This window comes from Oryctolagus cuniculus, chromosome 13 (genome assembly GCF_964237555.1).
Source record: "Oryctolagus cuniculus chromosome 13, mOryCun1.1, whole genome shotgun sequence".
Lineage (NCBI taxonomy): Eukaryota > Metazoa > Chordata > Mammalia > Lagomorpha > Leporidae > Oryctolagus > Oryctolagus cuniculus.
In genome coordinates, this window is record NC_091444.1 from 18,028,435 (window position 1) to 18,056,201 (window position 27,767).

The 27,767-nt window shown below is 61.3% G+C and overlaps 1 protein-coding gene across 4 annotated transcripts in view; it reads left to right on the top strand.

Moving 5' to 3' along the window:
* The first annotated feature begins 1,043 nt into the window (after positions 1-1,043).
* The window catches only part of LGR6 (leucine rich repeat containing G protein-coupled receptor 6), a 124,040-nt gene continuing 97,316 nt past the window's right edge, over positions 1,044-27,767 (top strand). The window contains exons 1-2 of one of the 4 annotated variants that reach the window (XM_017347859.3): positions 1,044-1,508; positions 26,337-26,408. In XM_017347859.3, coding sequence (XP_017203348.3) covers positions 1,324-1,508; positions 26,337-26,408 — 257 coding nt within the window. In that variant the 5' untranslated portion in view covers positions 1,044-1,323. The remainder of the gene's footprint in view (positions 1,509-26,336; positions 26,409-27,767) is intronic. The other 3 variants (XM_008268587.4, XM_008268585.4, XM_017347858.3) reach the window with 3 other exon arrangements.

Here is a 27,767-nt window from a genome sequence, read left to right on the forward strand (position 1 = left end):
AGGCTCATCGCCCACGTGCAGGGCTGTGGCAGGGTCTGCTGGCTCCTCCGTCCAGCTGTGCAGGCTGGGGAGTTAGCAGAGGAGTGGAGAGGGGCCGATGAGGGGCCCTGGGGCATGGAGTAGAGGGTGGGAGGAATCTAGGCTGCTTCTGAGGCCCCTGGTTTCTGGTGTGCACTGTGGGTGACTGACTCACGGGGAAGGCAGGGGGAGGGGCACCCCAACCTGCTCCAGCTCTATGCTGGGGCTGGGCTCAGTGTGGGAGAGACCACAGGAAGCAACAGGTGCACGACAGAAGCACCGCCAGTCCAGTAAGGTTTAAGGAGAGAATGGGGCTGGACCCCAGTATAAGCACCATACCCCTTAGTCCTCCTGGGTTATAGGGCTGCAGGGGCAGACCTGGGCTCCCAGCCTCAGGGTGGCTGGGCTGCAGCTGCAGAACAGAGCCTCCAGGTGGCGCCAACTCGCCGACCTCCAGGCTGGCTGTGACAGCTGGGTTGGGTAGACCGAGTGCAGTCTCTGAGCCTCACTGGGTCCTGAGCCCGGATCAGGGTGATTCCCAGGACTTAAGCCTGCGTGAGGCTGCATGAGCGTATGCAGGAGTGCACAGAGGGTGGGAACCCTCGTCAGTTAAACCAGGTCGGGGCATGGCCCTCGGTGGGCTGGCTGTTCCTCCTGGCCCTGCCCTAGCCCCGCATTGCTCTGGACCCCCCAAGCCTGACCCCTTGTGGGCCAACCCTTCCTGTTCCTCTGTCCTGTGCAGGAAGACAGGGTGAGGGGGCTGCCCCCTGAGCCGTGGGATCTTGAACCTTCTCCCCTTGGTCTGCCTGCTCTCGGGTGAAGCGTAGAGGGGACCTGGGGACCTTGGGGGTCTCTAGGGTCTCTTCTGGGGGCCCCTTGTGGGTCCCACCTGGCCCCGTGGCTGTCCCCAAAGGCAGGGGGTCCTGACCGCCGGGGGCCCGCCCTGGGGCATGCTTTCCAACAAGGGCAGGTCCCCAACCAGCTTCTGGCTGCGGGGGCTTTGGGTTTCTTCACTCTCTTCCTTTTTTTCCCTTTCCTGGATGAAATTCCTGCCAGCTCGGAAGGAAGGAGGGAAGGGGAGCGAGCCGCGGCGCAGAAACTTTCCTTGGCTCCTCCTCCGCCTGTCTCCCTCCCTTGCCAAGCCCAGCCTGTGAAACCGAATAACGAAGATCGCTCAACAATGCCTGCCCCTCGCTGACTGCGCCGTCCCCGCGCTGCCGCCCAGGCCGAACAGAGCCCGCGGGGCCGTCCCCTCCGACGGCGCAGCCCGCCCGCCCGCCAGGTGCCCGCAGCCCGGCCGCCGACATGCCCAGCCCGGCCGGGCTCCGCGCGCTGTGGCTGTGCGCCGCGCTGTGCGTCTCGCCCGGTGCCGCCGCCGCCTGCCCGGCCCCCTGCCACTGCCAGGAAGACGGTATCATGCTGACCGCCGACTGCTCGGAGCTCGGGCTGTGCGCCGTGCCCGGGGACCTGGACCCCTTGACGGCTTACCTGTGAGTACCCGCGTCTGCCGGCCGCAGCCTAGCGCACCTGCCCGGGTGCGCCCCGTGGCGTGGGCATCCTGGAAAGCGCTCTCCCCTGACCGACCGCGGGGGACTGGGGATAGTACTGCGCTGGGTCTCCCAGGCGACCCTGGGCTTGGGGTGGGGTGGGGATATGCTCCCCTGGGAGCCGAGCAGGTGGGCTCTGGACCACGAGCAGGAGGGACTCGGCTGGCTGCCTCTTTTGCTGCGATCTTGTCCAGGGAGCAGTGCCCAGGACAGGCTGAGAGCAAGGCTGAGCGCCCTGGTGGTGGAGGAACCGGAGCTGGGGGTACGGAGAGATGACGCTGCTCTCCTGCCAGGACTGAGCGTCTTCCTGGAGGGGTCCCAGAGACTGTCCCCTCGGAAGGGGCTCCACCAGCACCAGCTCCCTTCACAGAGGCCTCCCGGATCCCCAGGGACCTCCCTGAAGTCCTGTCCCGGGAGGCTGTGTTGGAGACGCTAATTTGTGGGCAGGAGCCGAGGCTGAAAACCAGAGAACATTTTTAGAGTCTGAGTTGGGGTGAGATGGTGCGTGAAGGGGTCCCTGGTGGGGCAGCTCTCATGAGCACAGCTCCAAGGAGCTTCTCCCTGCGGGCCGGCAAGGGGGTGGGGGGGGCTCCTGCTGCTCCACACCTGGGCAGGAGGAGGAGGTGAGAGCACATTCCAGACCACCTACTCCCACCCACCCCACCCCCCCGGGGGGATGGGAACCCGCCCCAGCCTTGCCCTGCCCAGGTGCCTTGCCTTTTCCCACAGGAGGCAGAGCAGGTGGGCAAGGCTGGGGACAGCTGCCCAGGGGAGGGTCCCTCCGGGCTAGGGGGAGACCCCATCCTGGCTTCAGGGCTCTGAGGAAACAGGAGCTACACTGCTCAGAGCCAGGCAGGGCGCTCTGGGTTGGCAGTGCCCTGGTGGGCGTGGAGGCTCCGCATGGCAACAATGCTCCCAGTTGGTTTGTCCTCTTCTAGTCCAAAGGCACAGGCTGAGGGCCAGGGGAAGGAGCGAGAGGGAGAGAATGATGTCTGTGTTCCCGAAGGGCAGAGCGAGTCCTTCACAGCGCAGGGGCTGATGGCAGAGGCAGACTGGAATGCCAGCCGGTGCGGGAGCGGAGCCGGCACCCCGACTCCCCAGGCAGTCCCACTTTGCAGTTTCAGACCCTGGAGGTGCGAGACTTTGTTGCACTTGGAGACAGGGTTGTGTGGCTCCAAACAGCTGCAGGCTGCTCTGCTGAGCTTTTCCATAGGGGGGGCAGAAGAAGGGTCCCTGGCCTGGGATAAAGAGGCAGGGGCTACAGGGCTGTCCACACGGGCTCAGTTCGAGTGGAAGAATTGGGGCGGGAGGCACAGTGCCACGTTTGGGGTCCAGGTGCCCCGCTGACCTTCCCAATGCCTTGTCCCAGCTCCCCTGGAGCTCTGAGGTCTTCCTGGGCTCAGGGAATGTGGGGTCTTCCGAGGGCATCCTTGGGTGCTGTGTGGGGGTCTTTGGGGGAGCAACCTCTTCCTTGTGGTCTCAAGAGGCCGCCTGGGGCCTCCGAAGGTGGCGTGGGTGAGCGTGTTCATGGAGGGGAGCCCAGGCAGGGAGGTTTTGGGACTCCCCTCCCTTGCTGGCAGCACCGGCAGCAGCTGGCTCTTGCATCCGGTGACACAGCCAGCCATATTTCTCTGATGGGTCCACTGCTCCTTGGTCCCTTCCTAGCTCTGCCGCTCACTGTGTCACTGCGACCCCAGCCTCAGGTTCTGCCAGTGTACACAGGAAGAAGGGAGGGTGCCGGGAAATCAAAGCTCCCAGCATGGAGCCCGGTACCTCCAGGGGTGACGCGTAGGTGGTGGCCATCAGGACCCTGCCTCCTGTTGGGTCTAGCAGAGCTGCAGGGAAGCCAGCAGGCCTGGCGCACTGGAGGGAACCAGCCCAGTGCGTGAGCGCAGGCCTCAAGGAATGCTGTGTGGTGGGAGACAGAGGGGTGTGTGCTGGGGAGGGTGTGGGTAGCCAACTGCCTTTCTCGATGCTTGGATGGTTCTGGGGGCCTGGGGTCCAACTTGTGGGGGTGAACACTGGGGACTGGAGGAGGAAGGGGTACACGGTCAGGAAGGAAAGAAAAAGATTAAAATGCTTCCATGTGCAGGAAGCAGCGGGTCGGAGAGTTCTGGAACATCCCTGGACAGAGCCATGGAGGGACCCGCAGGAGACACCCATGGGTGCCTTACACACTCCCCGCCCCACCCCAGCCTATCCCTCCCTGATGCAGCCGCCGACACTGCCTGGGTTCTGCGGAGGACGAGGACAGAAAGTCTTCCTATCCAGCTGCAGTAGGGGGCTTTGACACTCAGAATCCACGGCTGCCTCGGGGCCGGGCTCAGAGGTGCGGGGTGGAGGTGGGGGAAGGCTGGCAGACAGACTTCAATTACTCGCAGTCCCCGGAGGGTGTCTCTCTTTTCCGAAGTCGCCTCCGCGAGGCTCCTGGAGACCCACTGGGGCTGGCTCCAGGGTGAGCCTGGGAGGAGATGGAGCCCCCCGCTCTGGGGCGATGTGTTGGGAACAGGGAGGCTGACACCTCCCGCTCTGTCTGGCCACATCTGCACGTGGTGAGGGGACAGGAACGGACACACGGCCCAAGGTCGCCGGGCAGTCGGGGCCGGGTTGCTTCTGAGCAGGGGAATCCGGGCAGCTACTACGAGTCCCTCTTGTCCAGCGTCGGGGAACAGGTGCTAAAAGGAGAGCAGCCGGGGCAGCCGTTTGTCGCCGGCCTGAGGCTCACACCCTCGTGGGCACCCTCCAGCCCCGTCCCTGCCACTCACTGCCGCCAGGGCTAAGGAGGGGCCTCGCCTCCATGCAGCCCCTGCCCCAGGCTGCTCGCCACTCCCCTGAGACCTGAAATGACATTGAGCTTGCTGGAAAGGTCGGACGGTGTGTGTGTGTGCGTGTGTGTGTGTGTGTGTGTGTGCATGCACTTGAGGATGTGTCGGGGAAGGTGTGTGTGTGTGTGTTTGGTATGTGTGTGTGTGCGCTTGGGGCAGGTTGTGTGTGTGCTTGGGGCAGATTGTGTGCTTAGGAGGGTGTGTGTGTAGAAGGGGTGTGTGTGTAGAAGCATGTGTTTGAGGAGGGTGTGTCTGTGTTTGGGGCAGATTGTGTGTGTTTGGGGAGTGTGTGGGGAGGGTGTGTGCATGTTTGGGGAGGGTGTGTGTGTGTGTGTGTCTCTGGGGCAGATTGTGTATGTGTGCTTGGGGAGGGTGTGTGTGTGGAAGCAGTGTATGTGTATAAACATGTGTTTGAGGAGGGTATGTATGTGTGTGGGGGGAGGGTGTGTGTGTGTTTGGGGGAGGGTGTGTGTGGAAGCGGTGTGTGTGTCTAAGCGTGTATTTGAGGAGGGTGTGTGTGTGTGTGTGTGTTACACGCTAGGTCCTGTTTCTCACCTCCAAGGCTCCCTTGTCGGCTGCAGTCTAGTAGATTCTAAGCGCCTGTGCCCTGCTGCTGGACGCCTGGGCACAGGGAGTCCTGACCCTCAGTCTCTGGGTCCTGGGAGCCGCTGTGCAAATCCTACAGCTCTGGGCCTCAACCTCCCCACCTGGCGGCTGCCAGTCCGAACAGTGGGAGAGGCAGGACGGAGCCCGGGGAGAGCCGCCATCGGGGGCGTGTGAGAAGAGAGGGCAGAAGCCAGGCCGGCAGCACCCAGACCAGGCCAGGGAGAAGGGCGAAGCAGGGTGGAGGGATTCCAGGAAACGAGGTTCTCTGGGCCCTCCCGTGCCAGCCTCACTCCAAAGTGCAGCCTGGGGGCCGGGCAGGCCCATCCCCCGGCAGACTGGGGGGCCGCCAGGGGAGGGTGAGTGTGTGTGGGAGCCAGCACCCCAGTTCAAAGGCAAGGCAGGAAACAGCCCCAGGCAAAAGAAAAAGGAAACCTCTCTGCTCTGGCAGCAGCGGGCAGGGGCGCGGCTGGGTGGGGCAGCGGGGAGAAGAAAGCTTGGCTCGGGGCAGAGCTGGCCCCCGCCCGCCCCACCCGCCCGCTGACGGCCCCAGTCGGGAGAGGGGTGCCCAGGGCCCAGGAGAGGGCATCAGAGTGGGGAGCCCCTGCCCAGGGAAGGGCCCTGGGTGCGGGCACCCGGGCGTGGGCACCGATGCTGGGCTTGGCTCCACCGCCATCACGCAGAGCGTCTGCTCCCATCTCTGTCCTTTGCCGAAGTGCCATGATCTTCCCGTGGAAACACCAACGGTGTCTGCCTGCAAGGCCACCGGGGCCACCCAGGAGCTGCACTGCAGGGCAGGGACTTAGGACCCTGGCCTCATCTTCTGGAGCCCAAAGGGCCGCCCCCTCCCCTTGACCTTCAGGGCAGCCACTCTGGGGGCCAGTGCCACTCTCAGGCTGGGCTGGGGGAGGAAGTGCCCCTCCCCACAGGGGTACCTGCAGGAGCCCTAGGGGCGTGGCGCTCTGCAGAGAAGGAGGGGGAGGGAGGGTCTGGGCTTCCAGGTCAGTGCTGTTTGTGGGGCAGGCTCCTCCTGGGAAAGGCAGGGTGGACAGGTGGCTTCTGCCAGGGTGAGTCCGGGGTGTTGCCCCCAGTGGACCGTGTGACTTACTCTAGGGGCCAATGAAGGCCAAGGGCTTCTGCTGGGCTGCGGACCCCTGGGGAAGGTGCGAGAGGGGGTGGGGAGAGGTTTCGGGTGCTCCCCCGCCCCTGCTGGAAGTGACTGGGCTCGCTGGGGCTGAGGAGGCCTCGCTTTCCCCCACTGTGGTTCAGGTCTCTCCTCCCGCCCCTCAGATGTGGGAGAACAGGTCCCAGGAGGAGAAAAACAGCCCAGAGACCAAACTTGGGCAGTGAGCAGAGAGTTATTTTGGAAGCAGCAAAAGGACATGGCGGGGAGCTCAGGGGCTGGCACCGCGCCCCCCCTGCCCCCGGCACCTTGCCAGGGCTGGCAGCCGGCAGGTGGGGGCTGGGCCTGGCTGTTCCGCGACAGGGCACCTCCGGGGCTGAGGTCTCCATGCCTCCATCTTCCCTTTCCACAGAACTCCCCGGAGGCCCATGCCCCAGAGCTGGAACTCTTCCCAGCCCTGGAAGTCCCCTCTAATCCGTGAGATGTGAGCCCGAGGCCGGGGCCAGGGAGACCTGGATGCCTGGGTCTCTACTGCGCCCGTCTGCTCCAGCGAGCAGTGGGGATGCTCTCCTGGCTGATGTCTGCGTTCCCTGGCCGCCTCCTTCCAGAAAGACACTAGCTCACCAGGCGGGTCCCCAGGGCTCCCGATGGGCCCGGAAACACCTACCTAGAAGCCTGCCCTCGCCCTGGTGTCCCAGCCTTAGCCGGTACCAGACCCAGCCGGCTTTTGTTGAGTGACTGCATGGCAAGACTCATACTCAGGGACTTTCCCTCCATCGTCCCCTGGAAATCTGTAAGGGCGGTGCCAGTGTTCTCCCATCTCACAGACGAGGAAACTGAGACCTTGATGTTAAGCAGGTTGCCTAAAACCGCCAGAGAGTACTTGCTGCTGCTGGGATTTCAGCCCAGCTCGTGTCTCCTGGTTCCCAAGGTCAGGGCTCCGAGGGGAAGGGAGCGGCTCTGGGCACCTAAAACCCCCATCGGGTCGCCCCTCGAAGCCCAGCTCCAGTTTCCTGTCTTTCTCGGGAGTAAGCAGTGATTTGCCCCTTCCCCTCCTGTCCATCAGCAGTGGTCCCAGGGAGTCTAACAGTGGGGCTGGCTGGAGGCAGGTGTTGGGGCCCGCGGCCGGGGCCGGTGGAACAGGCCCCCGAGTGTGCAGATTATCATCACTTACTGGGGACCACCGAGGGTCAGGTCCGCTGTGAGGCAGCCAGGGTCCTATGGTGATGACTTGGCAGGGGCACTGGACATGGGAGCCCCCTGCATCAGACCATCCGGGGGGCATCCACCGAGGACCAACAGTCAGGGCGGTGAGCATGGGGTGACCAGGGAAGGCCTGGGGGAAGGAGAAGCACTTGTGTAGGGTCCTGAGGAACAGGAGGATTTGGGCGGGGGCATGGCCAGGGGAGGCCCTCCAGGGGCAGGGGAAGCCATGCGCCTAGGAGGGTGTGGGGACCCACACTGGGCCACTTCTGTCCCCCCCCACCTGGGGCAGGAGGTCCAGGGCAGAGCTTCCTGCCTTCTCTCAGGGCATATGTCAATGCAACAAAAACCCCACGGGGCTCAGCAGCCGGGGAGTCACCCAGGACGCCACCCCGGGGCTGTGCAGACCCCGTCTCAGCGACACATCCAGACACACTGCCGCAGAGGACAGAGAGCATTGCCCCCAGGAAGGCCCAGGTTCGAGTCTCACTGCAGCCCTAACCCATGTGCTTCTTCAGTACTCGGCCTCGGTTTCCTTAGCTCCGCACTGGGTAATGGCTCCAAGCTCTCGGAAAGCCGGCTGTGATTCAGCACAGGACTTGGCACACAGCCATACGTGGGCGCCACTCTTATTACCCATTCTGGTCTCCTCTAGGGAGAGGCACCTGGAAGGGGAAACTGAGGCAGGCACAAGGTGGCCCTCAGTGTGTCCCACACAACTCCGCCTGCTTAGGGCTTTGCTGAGTGAGACCCAGGGGGCTGATTCTAGAACACAGTCCCCCCCGCCTCCCTCTTCCCCGTCGCCCTAGGAGGTGCTGGGAGTGTCCCCAAGAGTGACCAGATTATGGCAGGAAGGTGTCCAGAGCCTCCCACTGCTCCAGCGCCAGGGATCGGGATGTGGTCCCCAGGCCCAAAGCCAAGGTGGAAAGACTAATGGAGGGGTGGGGGAGGGATAGTGGCACAGAAGGGTCACCATACCCACCCAGTGCTCCTCCCACTACATCTCTGGGGTCACCGCGGGCTGAGGAAAGTGCTTCCTTATTTGGGGGAGCCAGGAGAGTGGGGACCAAGTACAGCCAAGGCCTGTGCCAACTCCTGGTGTGAGCTGCCAGCCTGAATTATCCCCGGGGAAGAGGGCCCAAGGGAGCGGCCATCACGGGCTTTTATCCCCTCCTCCGGGACCTGAGGGCTCCCTGCCCCTCCACAGTCCACTGTATACAGTGCTGCTCACAGCCTGTGCGTAAGCCCAGCCTCCCCCAGAGTACCCTGCCCGTGCTGCAGTGCCTCCGTCCCCTTGTCATGATCAGTGATGACATCACTTGAACTCCCGGGCTGGGCTGGGTGCAAACGTTCATTCATGCTAGCCCTCGTCCATCCATTGGACAAGCATGGGCGGAGTGGATGCCGGCTGCCTGCACGGCACTGTGCCCAGTGCTTTCTCCTGAGCCCACCCCTGTGACGCCAGCGCGCTGCTGTGCCCTCTTCTAGACAAGAGGAGACAGAGGGCCGAGGGGCAGGCCCCAGGCTGGGGCAGCTGGGACACCCTGAAGCCCTTGTTCTCCCCTCTGTGCTGGGCACTCCAAGGGCAGACAAGGCATGCAAGAAACTGGGCCACGGGCGGGGAGTGAGATGTGCATGGGGCTGGATGGGCGGCACGCGGCAGGCAGGGGCCTCCTTGCCTCTGGACGCCATGGACACGGGGGTCCCCGGGCGGGGGCTGTGCTGACCTGGGAGCTGGGGTTCAGGGCTGATGCTCATTTACAAGGTCGGGGGAGCAGTCCTACCCCGATGACCTGGTGGATGCATAAGGTCCTATGGGGGGTGTGGAAGTGGTGCTTAGCACTTGGAGATGTGAAATATTTCCTGTGAAAACATCAGGTAACCTGGTAGGGACTGTGCATGTCCATGTCTCTGTCTCTGGCAGGGGCTCTCAGCATTCCGGGCTTCTTGAGGACAAGAGTCAAGTGTTGCATCAGAAAGCAGGAAGGGCTCCCTTAGAGCAGGGTCCATGCCTCCTCCTCCAGGCTGGGAGCTTCCTGAAGGCAGGGTCTCTGCCCAGGGTCCCCTTTCTCTCAGGATCACCCTCCCCGCAAACACTGATACAGTCAGTACAGGTCTCTGCCTGCAGGGGGCGCTCTGGACAGGGCCATCCACCAGACTGGCATCTGTTTTCAGTCTTTTCCCCCTCCCCCTGGGCTCCAGATCTGGGGCAGCCCAGGGGTGGGTGTTTGAGGATGGGGAAGCTGGATCAAGTGTCCAGGGATTGTGAGAGCAGAGGCAGGAAGAGACCGTAAACGAATCCCCTGCCTTTGTGGTGGACAGAGCAGATTAGGAGGCTGGGAGGGGGCCGGAGTGGAAGGGGACCATTGTCCGGGACAAAAGCTGGGTAGAATGAGAATTGGGACAGGACCTGGGCTCCCCACTCCCTTCCCTGGGGACAGGCGGGAGCTCAGGACCCAGCAGAGTCAGAGCCTGGAGCCAGCTCACTGCTCAGACCACCATGGACCCCGGCCCCCAACACAGCATCTAGGAGGCTGAGTGACTTGGACCAAGCCGCTTACCCAGGGTTCCCTTCACAGCCACGCCCCTCACGTGGCCACACATGGCCCCATGGATAGGTGTGCTGCCCTGCCGCAGCCATGGTAAACTTATTAACGGTTCTGTGGCAGAGGGCTTCTCACTGCTGCTTTGCTGGACATGTTTTGTAGCCTGTGCCGCCTACACCCACTCTGAGCGTCCTCCTGCAGTTTGAAGGAGGATCGCTGAGATCTCGGCACCTGCTTTCATCCCAGGTGGTCATAAATCTGACTCAGATCACTTTTGTTGGGGGGGGGATCTGCCGATTGACAAGGTGCCACACACACACCTCTTCCATTGTCACAGTCCTGATGGGGACAACTTTCAGGCTGGTGGACTTGGGGGCCCAGGGCAGGAAGGGAAGGGAGGAGGGGCTAGAGAGGCAGCCTCTGGCAGATGCAGCAGGTGGCCCCAGGGCCAGAGGGAGCCCAGGCATCCTGGGGCTGGACGTGCACCATGGCCTTGGGTGGCACCTGCAGGGGGTGAGGGACCGAGGCGGGCACAGGTGGCACACCTGAGACTCACTGCTTCCGTGACCGAGATGTCCTCAGGGCCTTTACATCACCTGGAGGGCTGGGGGTGTTTTTTTCACAGAACAGCAGAGGGGCTAAGGGCACAAACTCTGGAGCCGCCCTGCCTGGCTTGGGGTTCAGGTCCTGGTTCTGCCTTCTCCCAGTCTGGGGAAAGGCTTACCTTCTTTGGGCTGTAGTTTCTTCACCTGTAAAATGAGGGTGATACGGTACCTGCCTGGTGGGGGCGTTGTGCGGGTTAAATGATTAGTGTACGGGAGCCTGGCACGCAGTCACCACTCACGGATGTTAGCTGCGATCACATGTCTCACGTGTATGCTTGGTAGGCACAGCCGCACGGGTGCTGGCGTTAACTCTCAACACAGGACCATCCCCAGCCATCGTTTCACTTTCCAGGGGTCAGCTGCAGTCCACAATTATTATCTGGAAAATTCCAGAAAGAAGCAATTCCTAAGTTTTAAATTCGTGCCACCCCAAGTAGCGTTGCAGAATCTCACCCTGCCTGGGGTGGGAGTCATCGTCACCCAGCAGACCTGTGCCGGGTGTGCTACCTGCCCGCGAGTCACTCGGGAGTCACCTGGGCTGTCGGGGGGTGTCGCCGGGTCACAGAGTTATCCTGATCACGCTTCACAGCGTGAGAGTAGTGGTGCTGGCAGCTGAGATCCACCCAAGATGCAAGGTGCTTCCTTTAAGCAAGAGATGTTGAGAGAGAGAGAGAGAGAGAGAGAAGCCGGCGCCGCGGCTCACTAGGCTAATCCTCCGCCTAGCGGCGCCGGCACACCGGGTTCTAGTCCCGGTCGGGGCGCCGGATTCTGTCCCGGTTGCCCCTCTTCCAGGCCAGCCCTCTGCTGTGGCCCGGGAGTGCAGTGGAGGATGGCCCAGGTGCTTGGGCCCTGCACCCCATGGGAGACCAGGAAAAGCACCTGGCTCCTGGCTCCTGCCATCGGATCGGTGCGGTGCGCTGGCCGCAGCGCGCCGGCCGCGGCGGCCATTGGAGGGTGAACCAACGGCAAAGGAAGACCTTTCTCTCTGTCTCTCTCTCACTGTCCACTCTGCCTGTCAGAAAAATTAAAAAAAAAAAAAAAAAAAAAAAAAAAAAAAAAAAAAAAAAAAAGAGAGAGAGAGAGGCAGCCCGCTCACATAGCTTGTATTATGATATATTGTTAGCACTATTCCATTTCTTTTTTTTCCCCAAAGAAAACCTTTTACTTAAATTAAATACAACTTAAATTAAATACAGCTTCAGGAATGTAGTGATTCCCATTCTTGGTCAGTATTCATCTCTTGCGAGGCCTAATTTATAAATTAAACTTCCCCATCGGTCTGTATGTGTGGGAAAGAACACAGCTTATACAGGGTTTGATACTGAGAGGTCTCGGGCATCCACTGGGGGTTTGGGATCATATCCCCAGCAGATAAGGATGGGGTGACTGTGCAACAGACGGTCCCTGGACTCAGAATATCCGCCCTGCTCAGCCCTTCTCCCAGCTCTGCTGCGCCACGGCTGTAGTGGGCAGGGAGGGCTGGAAGAGTGGGGGTTCCATAGGCCTCCTCCTCCTGCTGTGTCTGCAGCGCCCCCAAGTCCACCGCCCATCGCCATCGGCTTGCTCTGTGATCAGCGGGCATGGGATCAGGTGCACCCAGGCTGGAATTTTGTGTTTGCCACCAACTTGCTCGGTGCCTTTGGACAACTCCTCTGATCTTGTGATGCCTGCTTCTTGTAAGGTGATAGCTCCTGACCCCAGGATATTAGAGACAAATGATGGTGAGAGAGAGAGAGAGAGGGAGAGGGAGAGGGAGAGGGAGAGGGAGGGAGAGGGAGAGGGAGAGGGAGAGGGAGAGGGAGAGGGAGAGGGAGAGGGAGAGGGAGAGGGAGAGGGAGAGGGAGAGGGAGGGAGAGGGAGAGGGAGAGGGAGAGGGAGAGGGAGAGGGAGAGGGAGAGGGAGAGGGAGAGGGAGAGGGAGAGGGAGAGGGAGAGGAGAGGGAGAGGGAGAGGGAGAGGGAGAGGGAGAGGGAGAGGGAGAGGGAGGGAGAGGGAGAGGGAGAGGGAGAGGGAGAGGGAGAGGGAGAGGGAAGGAAGAGGGAGAGGAAAGGAAGAGGGAGAGGAAAGGGAAAGGGAGATGAAGAGGGAGAGGGAGGGAGAGGGGGAGGGAGGGAGGGAGAGGGGGAGGGAGGGAGGGAGAGGGGGAGGGGAGGGAGAGAGGAATGAGTGACAACAGATAGGAGGTTCTGGTGCCCGGGAGGTGCCAGGGTCCCGGGGGACTTGCAGTGTTAGCTCCATGAGACTTGAGATCCCAGGGGCTGGGACAGGGCACGGCCATCACCAGCACCTCCAGGGCCATGTGCCCAGCCAGAACAAGGCCCCCCATTAACTATGTGCAGCCAGCGGAAAGAGGAATGCCCGCCCCCCCGCCAGCCGACGCCACGCCAGCCCTCGCCTCGCTGCCCACTCCCCTGCTCTGAATGCAGAAGCCCAGGGTGCCGCCTCCCCCTCTGCCTGCCCTGCCTCCACCTGCCAGAAAGTATTAGCCTCACCCATCAGACTGGCATGGGGGCACAGAGGCACCATGCCGTGTGGCCCTGAGGGACCTGCTGGGGGTGGGGCTTGGGGTCAGGAAATACCTGGCTAAGCCCTGGAACCGGGGACAGGCCCAGTACTGATGGACAGGGAGCAGAGTGGGTAGTGAGAGGGGACTACGTGCAGGCTCAGAAGCATGGCCATCCTGATGTCTTGCTGCCCCCCGACCCCTGCCCTGGGCTGGAGGCCCTGATGGACACACCACCTTATTCAACACCTTGCCACTTGCTTTAAAGGGACCACTGGGGCGTTCTTGCTAGTGTCTCTCCTCCTTCCTGCTGTGATGCACCCAGGCCCCTTCCTGTCCTGGCCAGATGGAGGGGCCAGCAGTGAACCCTTGCTCCCCAGCCCCGCAGGCACTGGGCAGGCAGGTGGCCTGGCTTTCCCTTCCCTTTCCCCGGGAGAAAGTGACTGTGGCCTCCAGGACTGACCTTGGAGATGCCATGCACGGGCTCCCCAGGCATTGCTGCTGACCAGGGGAGGCTTCTGCCTGGAAATGTGGGACCCACACATCGCTGCAGCCTCCCTGCCTCCCAGCGCGCTGGGTGCTGGGCTGTGGCCCATCCCGGCCTCACCACCAGGGGAGAGGGCCCAGCTGGGGAGCGAAGCAGGGGCAGGATGTGAGTCTCTGCTCGGGCCTGTGGCCAGGCACCCTTGTCGGACACATCTGTGAGTTACTTAGTGAAGAAGTGACTGGAGCAACACATGGGTGAGGGCTGCTCCTGATGGATGCCGACTCCCTGCCGTCGCTTGGCTCTTGAGGCCTGGCCCATGGACCAGCTGGGGGCAGCCAGGCCTCCTGAGTCGGAGCCTCCATCTCAGAGCTTGTCCAGCATGGCCCTAAAGCGCATCTCTGGAATAAGTCAGGGCACCTGCTGAGCCTGTGGGCAACCACTCCCTGCCCTGCCTTCCATACTTTGTACTTAGATAAAGACTGTTGGGACCAGAAGAAAGAACCCACGGACGTCGCTGTTGGCGGACTGCAAGGATGTAGTTAAGAAATGCGTTCCGACGAGAAGCCTGCAGCTCTTGTCTGGGAGCCTGCGGTGGAAGCCAGGAGGGCATAGCCTCATGTAGGATGGAAGGGGGTGGCAGAGGTGGCTCTCCCTCCAGGACAGCTGCCCTAATAGCTCAACCCTGGGGGAGTGCTCCTCCCACCCCACCCCCGACCCTGGCTCATCCCTCTTGGGCTCTGACTCCTGTTTGCTGGTCTGTTTCTTAAACCAGGCTGGGAGTCCCAGGAAAGGAACCCCTCACGCCCCTCACACACAGGCACTCAAAACATTGGTGGAATGAGTGATGAGATGAGTGAATGAATGAATGAATGAGTACGTCAATCCACAAGTCAATGGCCAGGGGTCAGGACACAGAGCAGAAACCGACGTGGGCTGCAGCCAATGGGCCTGTCTTGGAGAGAGGGCCTACAGGCAGGAAGCCCTCTCCAGACCTGCTGGTGGCACTAATTTGGCTCTGCCACGGGCGGAGCCGGAGATGTGGCATCCAACCCAGACAGTGTGGTGAGGACTGAGTCGTGCCGCAGCCTCTTGAGCTGCTCCTCGTGCCAGGCTTAGCTTTCTTTTTTTTTTAATTTTTTTAAAAAAATTTTTTGACAGGCAGAGTGGACAGTGAAAGAGAGAGAGACAGAGAGAAAGGTCTTCCTTTAACGTTGGTTCACCCCACAATGGCCGCTGCGGCCGGCGCACCACGCTGATCTGAAACCAGGAGCCAGGTGCTTCTCCTGGTCTCCCATGCGGGTGCAGGGCCCAAGGACCTGGGCCATCCTCCACTGCACTCCCTGGCCACAGCAGAGAGCTGGCCTGGAAGAGGAGCAACCGGGACAGAATCCGGCGCCCCAACCAGGACTAGAACCCGGTGTGCCAGCGCCGCAGGTGGAGGATTAGCCTAGTGAGCCGCGGCGCCAGCCAAGGCTTAGCTTTCTGTTCTGGAACCCTGACACTCAGAAGCTTTGCCTTTCCTACTCACTCTCTCTCTCTCTCTCTTTTTTTTTTTTTTTTTTAAAGAAAACCTCTTTTTGAAAATATCCATCCAGTTCTTAAAAAGCAAAGATGAGGTACGTGCGTGGCCCTTGGCTTGGATGGACAGAGAGCTCCAGGGACTCGAGGCTGTGGGTTCCGGAGCCTCCACGGGGTGCCCGACCCTTGTCTAGGCTCACGAGAGCCCCTGCGTTCAGAGACATCCCAGGCTGGAGGGTCGGAAAGTCACCCGCGCATTAAGCCCAGGCAGGAGAGATGCAAAGGCTGGTTTCCGGGTGCATTCAGGCAAGGGTGGCCAGGGCATTGGGGGGAGACCCTGTGAAGACGCAGGGGCCCCAGGAGGACAGCCTGGGGACGGGAAAGGCCTTGGCGATACCGGCACCTGTGCAGGTGCGAGAGCCTGAGCAGGATGCAGAGCACCGCGCAGACTGCACAGAGACACACAGCCGGCTTCAGCTGAACGAAGCTGAGGCATAGTCCCAGGATGCCGTGGGAATCGGGGAGCAGGTGCTTAGCCAGCCTGCGGTTCACGGCCGACTAACTCTTAATTTAAAGGATGACAGACAAAATATAAAACACATAAGAGAGTACATATCGCGAGGTTGCTAACTTGTCACGAGCAATTACACTCGTACAACCAGCACCCAGGCTCAGGGACAGAACGCGGCCACACGCGCCGGCAAGAGCACACGTTTCCCCTCACAATTCGGTGGGGCTCGGGGACCATGCAGACCATGTGCCTTCTAGCTCCCACGGTTCAGTTCCTCCGGCTCCTGGCTGCCTCACTCCGCGCTCTGTCCCGTGTTCTCTGTGCGTGACCATTGTGTGTCCCATACCAAGGCCACTGCCTTCGCATTGATCTTTCCTGGGCCCCCCACTGCCTTGGCCCATCAGCCCCCCACTTACTGCCAGCCTGGGCACCCCCAACTCATCTCTCCCCTTTGCAAGTCTCCCAGTCCAGCCATCTTCTCGGTTTTTGCTTTTCAAGATTTATTTTGGGCCGGCGCCGCGGCTCACTAGGCTAATCCTCCGCCTTGCGGCGCCGGCACACCGGGTTCTAGTCCCGGTCGGGGCGCCGGATTCTGTCCCGGTTGCCCCTCTTCCAGGCCAGCCCTCTGCTGTGGCCAGGGAGTGCAGTGGAGGATGGCCCAGGTGCTTGGGCCCTGCACCCCATGGGAGACCAGGAAAAGCACCTGGCTCCTGGCTCCTGCCATCGGATCAGCGCGGTGTGCCGGCCGCAGCGCGCCGGCCGCGGCGGCCATTGGAGGGTGAACCAACGGCAAAGGAAGACCTTTCTCTCTGTCTCTCTCTCTCACTGTCCACTCTGCCTGTCAAAAAAAAAAAAAAAAAAAAAAAAAAGATTTATTTTGTTTATTGGAAAGGCAGAGCGATAGAGAGAAGGGGAGACAGAGGGAGACAGTGACCTTCCATCTGCTGGTTCACTTCCCGAATGGTTGCAATGGCTGGGGCTGGGGCTGGGGCAGGCCAGAGCCAGGCGCCGGGAACTCCATCCAGGTCTCTCACCTGAGTGCCAGGGGCCCAAGTACCCATGTGCTGCTTTCCTAGGTGCATTAGCAAGGAGCTGGAGCTCCAACCAGTGCTCAGAAATGGGGTGCAGCATCCCAGGCAGTGGCTTCACCTGCTGACCCCAGCCACTTTCTCAAGGCTAATCCTGCCCCTCTTGGCCACCTCAGGCCAGGCCTCCTCCAGGAAGCCCTCCCTGAGGGGCTGCTGGCCCTCAAGGACTTTCAATTTCCCCAGTGCTCGTGGTGGGGGCTCTGAACCTCCCCTCCCCCTGAGCTTCTGGAGGGTAGGGAGCTTCCTCCTCCTCTTTCATACACATGGGGCTGCTGGGGCCGCTCACCCCGGGCTCCCCATCCAAGGGAGCTGAGGGCAAGGAACCTGGGCTGAAGGCACCCTCCCGGCAGGGGCTGACCAAGCCCAGGGTACTATGCCCAGGGGGAGCCCCAATGCCCAATCTCCCCCATGTCCCCCTCCCCTCCCAACAACAGCCACTCCAGAGGGGCCTGTTGCAGCCCCAGCTCTACGCAGGGCACAGGAGGAGGACGGAAGAGCCTGGGGCCAGGGGAGCGAGCCCAGCCCTTTGCCTTTCCTTGGAGGAGGCTGGAGACAGGAATGCCTTTGGCTGGGAGACCCTGGCCCGGGATCAGAAGATCAAAGGCAGAGAAGATCGGGGTGCGGCAGGTGGCCCTCATTCTGAGGCTTCAGAGAGGCAGCAGCTGGTGCCTCCCAAGGGCAGGGCTGACCCAGAACGCCCTCCCCGCCCCCCCCCCCCCCGGCTTCCCTGGCCTTGCAGCCTGCCTCCCCCCTTGAGAAGGCTCAGGGCCCAGGGCTGGTGAGCAGCAGGATGCCCCCGACAGGCTGAGCAAGACCCCTGTCTAAGCCTCACCATTCCCCTGGGAGGGATTAAGTAACCGTTGTGGGATGCAGCAACTGAGGCACACAGAGGAAAAACAGCTTACTCAAAGCCAACAACTCTGGGGCCAAGAACCATGACCCCATAAACGGGAGGCAGAGGACGCAGTCTGGTCCAAGGGCACCCCGAGGGAGTGAGACTAGGATCAGGAAGGACTTCCCGCCGGGGTCTGGTCTTCCTCCAAGTTTGACGAACTAAACAGCTGGGGAGTTGGGAAAGGGTAGGCGGGTGGGAGCCAGCGAGATGGACCAGGAGGTGAGAGAGGAGAGGACCCTGCACCGATGACACAAACGGTTGGTCGAGGACCTCCTGGGGCAGGAGAGCAGGGCGTGGGGCGCCCACTCTGGAAAGTTCCACAGGCCCTCGGCAGCCCCTTGAAGTGAGATCCAGGGCCAATGCTGGGTGGGGCCCTCGTGGGTGGCGCTAATCCCCCTGCATTGTTCTGGGCGACTCCCCGCTTCCGGGCCCCTGCAGTGCCAGGGGGCGGGGGGCGGGCAGCGCGTGGGAGGGCGAGGCCCGTGGCAGGCAGGTGGCTCTCAGGACTGAGTGCCTGCGCACTGCCTCTAACAGTGTGACTTAGAGGGCAGTCGCTATCCCGATTTCTGCATTCAGCGTGGGACCGAGCAATGCCTCCCTCCCGTCTGTTCAAAGGGCCGAATTAAATGAGACCAGGCTCCGTGAATTGCACAAGACATTCACGTGGTGGTAGGGAGAGGCAGAGGAGTGGGACTGGTTGACCATCCAGGATATTGGCTCGGAGAGCCTCATTTGTAAAGTGGGCCGGTCAGGGTTTCACCACGGCGTCTGGTGGAGCACAGGTGCCTCTTGTTATATGCGCTAACCCTCGCTAGATTCGAACAGCCTGAGACCCTGCCCAATTTAGAAAACCCACCAGGCCAGGGGTTCTGGGCGGGGGCTGGCTGGGGGCTTCTCCACGTGGGGACCGTGGGCAGCGTTCTGATGAGAGGAAGGTTTGCCTTCTGGGCTGGCGCTGTGGGCAACGGCTCTGAATAGAAGGGTCTTGCTCCTAGTTGGCCACCCCCAGACACGCCCTGCCCGTGGATCTGGCCAAAGAAGGCTGCCGAGCAGGTGCCGCCTGTAAACAAACAGGGCTCAGCACGGTGGTCTGGTCCCCCATGCTTCCCACCGGCACACCCTGCCTCTCCCCCACTCCACCCAGCCCCTCTCTGGGGCCCCGTGCTTCCCACTGGCACACCCTGCCTCTCCCCCACTCCACCCAGCCCCTCTCTGGGGCCCTGGCTGGGAGCTGGTGGGTCTCCCGCACAAAGGAGGGAAGCATAGCCTGCATACACCCTAAGGGCTGTGGTGGTCTCTGTGGCAGGGGTCCCACTGTGTTTGGGCAGACAGGACTCACCCCCCACACACCTGCACATGCAGAAATGGTGCCCTTCTGGCCAGAGCTGGGGGTCACTGAGGGCTGGGAAAGACACGGGTGAGTCAGGTGAGCCCCGAGCCAGCAGGATTAAGCCGGCAGGGCCCAGGCTCGCTGGCGGGGTTTCTTCTGTCCTCTCCTGTAGCAGGTCTGTTCCACTCCCTCTCCAGTCCCTGCAAGGGAAGAGCCCACCCCTCTGTTACTATATGGAAAATGTACCATATACATATATATATGTATATGTAATTTATTTGAAAGGCAGAGTTATGGGCAGGGGGAGAGGGAGATCTTCCATCTGCTGGTTCATTCTCCAAAGATCAGGGCTGGGCCAGGCTGAAGCCAGGAGCCTGGAACTCCATCTGGGTCTCCCACATGGGTGGCAGGGTTCCAAGCACCTGGGCCATCTTCTGCTGCTTTCCCAGGTGCATTAGTGGGAGCTGGATCAGAAGCAGAGCAGGTGGGGGTCAAACCAGCACTCACTGGGGATGCTGGTGTCATAGGTGGCAGCTTTACTGGCTGCACCACAATGCTGGCCCTGGAAAATGGGCCCTCAAGCCGGTGTGTCTGTGGCGAGGTAACTGGGGGCCGTGGGGAGCTCCCAGGCTGTGTGGGTGAGCAGTCCGAGACCAGGAGATGGTAGCTTGTAATCGAGGACGGTATCGTGTGGCCCGACTTTGTGACTGGACACTCAGCGGACAGAGCCAAAGGTCACAAGGATTTGTCTGAGGAAGGTCTGTGTCACTCAAGCCCCTGTCCCAGCACTTGTCACTCATGCTCATGATTGCCCCCTCTGTTGTCATTGTCCCTGCCTGGCCTGGCCCCTTGAAGATAGGGACCTACCTGACTGCACGGTGTGGCTTCAGCTCTTGTGCTGTGCCTGTTGCATAGCATGTGCTCATTAAATGCTTGTTGAGTGGATGGCAGCTGGCATGACATGAACGGTTCAAGCATGGAGGCTTCCTGCAGGAGGAGGAGCTGGAAGTGGGCCTTGGTGAGTGGCAGTCGGGTGGTGAGCTCACAGCCAGCACTGGCTGGGTATTTACTGTGTGCTGGTCAGTGCCTAAGCATTTTATCAATGACGAAACTGATGCAGAGAGAGGCAGAACAACCTGTAAGCTGTCCAAGGTCACACAGCTGGTAAATGGCAGAGCTGGGTCGCCCTTTGTCCTCAGCCTGCCCTAACTCAGGACTCGGGGTCCCCGCAGAGCCCTCTGAGTAACAGCTCTGCTTTCCAGAGCCAGGGACATCCCTGGGCCTGGGGTGGGCCTGGCTCTCCTGCCCCTGCAGTGCTGAGGGGCAGGACCAGCCCCAGAGCTCCAGGTCCCTCTCCCGCTGCACCCAGGAACCCACACCGGCCCCTGCTGTGGCCTGCGGATCGACCCTGTCAGGAAGAGGAGGCTGGAGCAGCAGAGCTGAGTCTGAGGTTGGCTCCCAGGGCACCCACCCATCCCGTCCCACACCTGTGTATTTCAGCAGAGGAACCTCGCCTGGGTCTCTTTTCCTTGTGGCCTCCTTTCTCTCCCACTGGAGTTGGAGGAGACCCAGTCCCGTGGCCCTGGCGACATCTTGTCCTCTGAACTCCGTGGTCTTAGAACTCTGGGCTTAAACAGATTTAAGGACGAAGCCCACACTTCATTTCTGTCACCTGATGTTTAGTCTCCCTCCCTTGCCTTTACCAACCGCCCCCTCCAGCCCCCCTCAGCCCCAGGCACCGCTGGAGAGGCTCTGGGTTTCTGGTGTCTGGTGCACGTGCAGCACGGGGCCTTTGCAAACTGCCTTCCCCCCTGCCAGCAGGCGCCAGCCCCCTGCCCACCACCTGCTTCTCTCTCACTGTCCCCTCCCTCCTGTCTCCTGCCTCTCCAGGGGGCCTGGGAGACACTCTTGTTACCAACCAGGGAGCCAAGAAAGCACTCAGTGCACAGCGGGAGGAGAAGGCCCTGTGCTGCTCCCTGCTGGGGGGGGGTGCTCCCCCCCTCCCCACCCATGGCCACACACGCCCTTGTTTGGAAATTTATGAAAACTGCAGAAATCTGGGTGAACTTTGGGCCAACTCATGTGCTTGGACACTCAGAGAAAGTGGCTGGGATCCCTGTCGCCGCTGATAAGCAGGGGTCGTCTGGGGGAAAAGCGGACAGAGGGGGCTGCGTTAGAGACCTGAGATAAACCTGGCATCCCCCCGGGGCACAGGAGACCTGGCTGTCACCCCCTCTGCCGACTTGCTGTGCGACCTTGAGGACTTTGCCCTGGCTGGCCCTGCTTTCCCCTGGGGAACGGAGGGAGGGAGGTCGAGGGAAGCAGCTGCCCTGCAGGGGGAGACGCTCTCAATACCTGGGGCACCCCCACAAGGCCAGGGCTGGAAAGAGCCCCGTGGAGAAGGGGACAGCCTTGGCCACTGGGCCCCCACCTGCCCCCGGGGTTTGCTCTGGCCTCAGATCTCTGAGCCACCCTTGCCTTGTCCACACCCCACCCTCACTTCGGCCCTGGGATGCTGGTCTTCCCTGCTGACCCCTTCCACCGGGAGTCCCTCTCACGACTGCAGCCTGGACGCACAGGCCGGAATGTCTCTGGGAGAGCGGCCCAGAGCGGAGGACGTGTGTGGGTTCCTGCTGGCACTTTTGTGAGTGAGTTCTCCTTCCCCAGCCACACAGGAGACCCCACAGCAGCCGGGGCGGGACGTGACGTGTGGAGTGGGAGGTTGGAGGGGTCCTTGCATTGGTCTCACTGAGCCAGGTTCTCAGATTCCAAATTCTGTGTCCTTGTCTCTGCTACCCATCGCCTGCCTCTGTCGTCACAGAGGGGCTGGCAGAGTGTTCAGCGCCCACAGCCAGCCTCATGGTGGGAGGGAACCCCCCGGCCCCGAGCTGGCCACTGACCTTACTGACCGGGAGCCGGCTGGGAGCTGAGCCCCAAGTGGTCCTTTATAGAGGTTGTGCCCTCGCGGCAGCAGCGGGAGATACTCAGGAGCCATCAGGAAGTGAGCACTGTGGCCCCAGGGACAGAGGCCACGCAAGGCAGACTGTGGTGCACGCCTGTGAGCGGCTGTTGCACACCTCTGCTGGCCAGGCACGCTGCTGGGACTGCAGGGGTCAGGATGGCTACAGTGAAGTCCCTGCCTCTCGGAAGGGACCTGTGCTAGACCACACGCTACCTCAGGGTCGCTCTGGGTGCTGATGAAGGCCGGTGCGGCGCCAGGTCCGTGGGGAGTGCTCTGCACCGTGGTTGGGTGGGTGTGTGCAGACTTCCACAGGGACCCGGGACACCAGCCCAGCGCTGCCTGGGGAGGCTGGGCAAGGCCTCACAGAAGAGGTGACCCTCGGTATGCCTGGGGGTGGGGGGCTCAGCTCCCTGCCACCAACCTGGCTTTCTTCTGAGTAAGTAGATCCTAAATTCTCACTGCCGCCCCTAGAGTGAGTGAGTGAGGTGACGGCCATGTTAATCAGCCTGGTTGTGGTGATCACTTCACAACGTATAAGCATATGAAATCACTAAGTTGTATGCCTCAGATACAGAGACTATGAACGAGATAAAGCGTGATGGACTACCTGGCTTTTCCTGGCTGCAGGATAGGTAGCCAGAGGCCCCAGTGGAGCGGGCAGGAAGGGGGGCCCTGCCTCTTCGGCGTCTACTCTAGGCCTCCCCAACAGAACCAGGGCCTCGCCTCCCACTCTGTCTTCCCCCCATAGGAAGGCGAGATTCAAGCTGCCCTAGGCCCTGGTGGGCCCCTGGGGTGTAGCAGGCTGCCTGGGGTAGAGTCTCCGACTGCCCCACCCCCAGCTCGCGTGTGCAGCTCCCTGTCCTCAGCTCCTGCTCTGATCACACCTGCTCCTGTCTCCACGGTGGCATGGCCTCCCCAGCTACCTTGGGTGGTCTGCTCGCCTCACAGGGCGAAGCTCTAACATTTTCCTAAAATGCAGCCAGAAACACCCACTCCCCATGCCCAGCACTGCCCTGTCTTCTCCTCTTCCCTTCCCTCTCCCACTCGCCCGTCCCATCGTGGGTGTGTGCAGCTGAGAGGCCCCTCTAGTGTCCCAAAGGCTGCTGGGAGGGAGGCTTCAGAGCCACACTGGGGCCGTCCTCCCAAGCCCTTGCTCTTCTCTCGCGGGCCGAGTACGGAGTGAAAATGCGCTTCAACCCGCAGCAGCGGGATCAGCGACGCCCGAACCTTCAGAGGGTGCTGCCTGTGCAACCGCCCAGGTCGTCGGCCCCGGAAGTCAGCCTGGGGGGCACAGTAGTGTGTGGGTGTGTGCATGGTGTGCAGTGTGTATGTGGTATGTGGTGTGCTGTATATATATGGTGTATGCTGTGTGTATTGTGTATGGTGTATGATGTGTATGCATTGTGTGGTGTGTGTGCACTGTGTGTGGTATGTGGTGCATTGTGGTGTGTGTGTGTGTGTGAGTGTGCAGAGTGCCTGAGTGCGGGCATCAGGTGGCAAAGTCAGCTATAGGTCAGATGCCTGAGCAATCTAGCCTCCTCCCTGAGCCCCGAGAAGGACCCGAGACCTAGAGAAGGAACCAGGCTTGTCCAAGGTCACCCAGCCAAGTTTTTCCCATGTAAAGGGTGAGACTTGGTTGAAACTATTCATTTCTCTTAAAGGTTTCTGTTTTTATAGGTGGGTGCTTCAGGGACGTTTGTGATTTATTCAAGTTTTTTTTTTTTTTTTTTAATTAGAAAGAGAGAGAGAGAGAGCGAGTGAGCAGGAGCGCACTCCTATCACCTGGATCACTCCTTAAATGCCCACGTTGGCTAGGGAGTAGGGATGAGTCAGGGAGCCGGGTATCAATCCAGGTTTCACACGCAGGTGGCAGGAACCCAGTGACGTGAGCCATCAGCACTTTCTCCCAGGGTTTGCATGAGCAGGAAGCTGGAGTCAGGATTCCGAGCTGGAACTGGAACTGAAACCGAGGTACTCCAGCGTGGGATGCAAGGGGCCTCCGGACCCGTGTCCCCACTGCTGGGCTCAAGGCCGGCTCCCGTGTGTGACACTGACAGTCCAACACTGCAGCCTCCACGTATGCCCCCACGCGTGACACATGCATGCCCAGCACCCCAAAAAGCAGGTCCCTCCAAGAGCCTAGGTATCCTAGTACACAGCTCCTGCTCCTCCTAAGCACAGGTTCATCAGCTGAGCATCACAGCCACACCACTGCCCTCTTAGTGCCCTGGGTCCAGGCATGGCCTGAATATCTGGCCAGGGCTCTCTGGCTGCACACCAGCCTCCCAGGGCAGTCCTCCATGGGTAGGGGTCACTGACTTGGGGGACAGCCTCGGGTGGGGCTCCTGCGCTGGTTTCCTCTGGGCCGCTGCCAGGCGGGGCCTGCCCCATCCTGGGGCCTGGGGCACCAGCTGGGTAGGGCTCAGCTTGGAACCCTCACTTGGCCTCCCTTCTGCAGCTCCACCAGTTCCTCTTCCTACCCTGTTCCCTGGCACCAGCCTCGCCCCTTCTCCTTTGGTGGGAGTGCCAGGCCCGACAGGGCTCCCCTACCCCCCACGGAGCCCTGCAGCTAGACTGAGTGTTGTCTCAGGGCAGGATGTGGGGTCCAGACCTCCTCCTCCCCAGGAGAAACAATGGGGCCGCTGCTGGGGGTGGGGGTGGGGCACAGACACATCAGAGGCCCCTGCAGGGACAGCCGAGGCTGAGCCTGAGTCACACGCCAGGCTGCTCCTTGAGCTCCCTGGTTCCTGTCGGGACACATCCAGAAATGCATTAAGTAAATAGTGAGAGGTGCAGGATGAGCAGGGCCTGGGCCACCAGGGGAGGAATCCAGTGAGACCCGGGCTGTACAGGGGGGCTTTTGCCAATGCCCCTGCTTCCCTGGTAATGGCACCCTGAAGCCCCGCACCTTCCCCCATTAGCCGTCACCCGATGAAGCCTCTTGGTTCTGCTTCTCCCCAGCCTTGCCCTGGGGCCAGCAGCACCTTCTGTGTGCAAGCGGACAGCAGGAGCGAGCTGCAGACAGAGCCGCCCTGTGCAACGCGCTGCTCCCCACTCTGCCCGCCCCGAATGTCCTCCCTCCTGCGGGACGTGGAGCCAGAGCCCGCTTTATCAGAGATAAAACCTTTGAGACTAAACAGTCTTTTTATAGCTGGGTACTTGCTCCCTAGCACATGTTCCATCCTCCCTGCCATCAGCCCTTCCGGGCACACTCAGAAAGCCCACGAGTTTCTCCAGGGGACAGGGAGGCACTGAGCCATGCGGACACCCGCACACATTCCTAGGGCGGGGAGGCCTGGTGGTGCCCAGCCAGGCGGTGGTCTGATCTGGGCCACCTCTGCAGTCCCTGGGGCAGGGCCAAGCAGAGGCGAGAAGCAGCTGGAAATAGGATGAGACCCAAATGTGGCAGACACACACGTGTGATCCCAGACATTGCTGCTCACCCAGCACCGGAGAGAGAACGCTAAGGCAGGCACCACCCACAATCCAATCTCCCCAGCAACCCCCGGCCAAGGGGCTGGGATGGTGCCCAGAGCACACTGAGTGAGACAGGGAAGGCAGAAAGCAAATATTTATTGCGTATGTACTACTTATTAGGCAGTCGGTAAACATTAGCTCACTTAATCCCTGCAAGGTCCCTGCGAGGACTTATTCATCCTGTTTTTATGGTTGAGGATGAGCCCAGGGCCTCGTAGGTGACTGTGGACAAGGGATCTGACCTCAGGCCCTTTGTCTTCAGAGCGCAATGCTCCTTCTTTTTCTCCTTGGATGTGAAATGGGGAGAACGAGGGGACCTGGCTTGTGGCTGCTGTGAGGACTAGATGGGATGATCCGGCTGAAGTGGAGGCCGCCTCTGGCACACGGGACATGTCAGGGTAGTTACCGGGATCCTTGTGTGCACGGGACGTCTCAGAGGACAGCCACGTGGAAGCCACCTGCGGGGTCCCTAAAATCATCCTGGAGGCTTAGAATGTTCTAGACTGAATCCATGGAGCCATCAGGATCCTCACGTCAGGAGTACAGGCATCTGTGTGATGTTCCAAGAGCCCACGTGAGACCAAGGCAGGAAGCAGACAGGAAGGAGCCGGCAGAGAAGCCCCGACTGCAGGGCTGAATTAAGGATGCCCCTGTGGGGGCCCCGCGTTGATCACAGCGGTGTGTGAGCCTGCTCCATGCTTTGGGATGGCCGTGGGCTCTGGGCCTCGGCGTCCCTGTTGGTGAAAAGTAGATGAGCTGTATTTGCGTTATGAGCCCTGCCTTCCGGGCCTGAAATGCTCTGAGTTTTTCCTCTGGTTTCTCCCTTTCCACCCCTCCCAGGGAGTCCCGCAGAGGACTAGGGACGGTGTGGCAGAGGGGACATGGGAGACTTCAGAGTGCCCCAGGGGGCCTCACCTGGCCCAGTCCTCATTCACAATCAGCTGCCTTGCCAGACTGGCTTTGGAGTGAGGATGGCCTGGGTGTGGGGTGGGGTCTGGCAGGTGCCTCGGGGTCCCCTTTGGGGGCTACAGCTGGACAGTGCAGGGGGGCTCGGGGGGCAGCTCACAGCCCCCTTGTCTGTTGTCTGTCCCCACAGAGACCTCAGTATGAACAACCTCACGGAGCTGCAGCCTGGCCTCTTCCACCACCTGCGCTTCTTGGAGGAGCTGTGAGTAGACGCCTGGCGGGCGGGGCAGGGGAGGCTGGGGTTCCTTGGGGTGGGGTGGACTTGGGCGGGGGGAGCAGTCATCTGTCGGACGTGTGACTCCCAGGGTGGCCACCTCGGGACCACGTGGTGCAGGACGTCCAACATCTCGCTCTCATTCCACCCTGGACCAATGACCCAGCTTTGCCTCTTAAAGCCAACCACTGTACCTTTTCCAGGGAGGCATCTTCTAAAAACATTAAAAAAAATTTTTTTTCCAAATTTCTTCATTTGAGAGAGAGACAGACAGAGAATGCTTGCCCCTGCTGCTTCACTCCCCAAATACTGAAAAGCAAGGAGCTCAATTCAGGTCTCTATGTGGGTGGCAGGAACCCCTCACGTCATCACTGCTGCCTCCCAGGGTCTGTGTTAGGAAGGTGGAGTCGGGAGCCAGGGCTGGGTACTGACCCAGCCACTCCCACATGGGGTGCACCTGCTCCAGCGGGGAGTCATCGTGGGGCTGTCCTCAGTCCCTGTCCAGCAGCGGCCACGCCCAAGCCAGGTGGCTCTTCTCTGAGATGTCTCCACCTCCCCACAGTGTCTGTCCCACTGCCACTGCCCTCGACATCCGCTGCCCGTGGGGACAGGGCCTCCTACTCCATTCTAGTGCCCCCTGCACGTCTTCCCAGGGGGCATCTGCCAGCTGAAGAGGCTTCTGTGGCTCCACACTGCCCAAAGCAGCCACTGCCCTTAGGAAGCCCGCTTCCTCCACCATGTGCCCCCTGGGTGAGGCCTCCTGGTAGTGGTCACGCTGCAGCTGGAATACCTCAGGGCAGCCTCCCGCCCCAGGGTGCTCACGGGTAAGCCAGTTCCTGTGTCAGAGCGCCTGCCCATGTGCTCTGCGAGGCCAGCTCCCTCCGTTCCAGCCCTCGTTTTCCTCTGGTTCTGTTCCTGACACCTCCCGGCCCTGCCTAGCCTGACTTTCACACCACCGCAGCCCCTTGGGCCTCCACACTGCGTTGCTGGCCCTGCGCACACTCTGGGCGCTTGGCCCGAACTGCCCTCCTTCACCTCGGTGACCCTGACCTTGACCTGTCCCCTCCCCTGGCATGGGGGGGGGCTCATTCTGTCCACCCGCTGCCCTGGCCATGGCTGGGTGCTCTAGATCACGGGGATCAGGCCTCTCACCGGGCAAGCCCAGCTCCAGGTGCTCTGGAGGAAAGACCTGCCCGCGCTCTCCGAGAGCAGGCCCGAGAGGGTCAAGAGCAGCCGTGGGTGCGGGCACCTGGGGCCTTCTGTGGCAGGGGGAGGGCCGGGGACTGACAGGTCGATGCTAACTCCCCAAGAGGGGCTGCCCCATCTAAGGACCCTGCAGGGCAAACC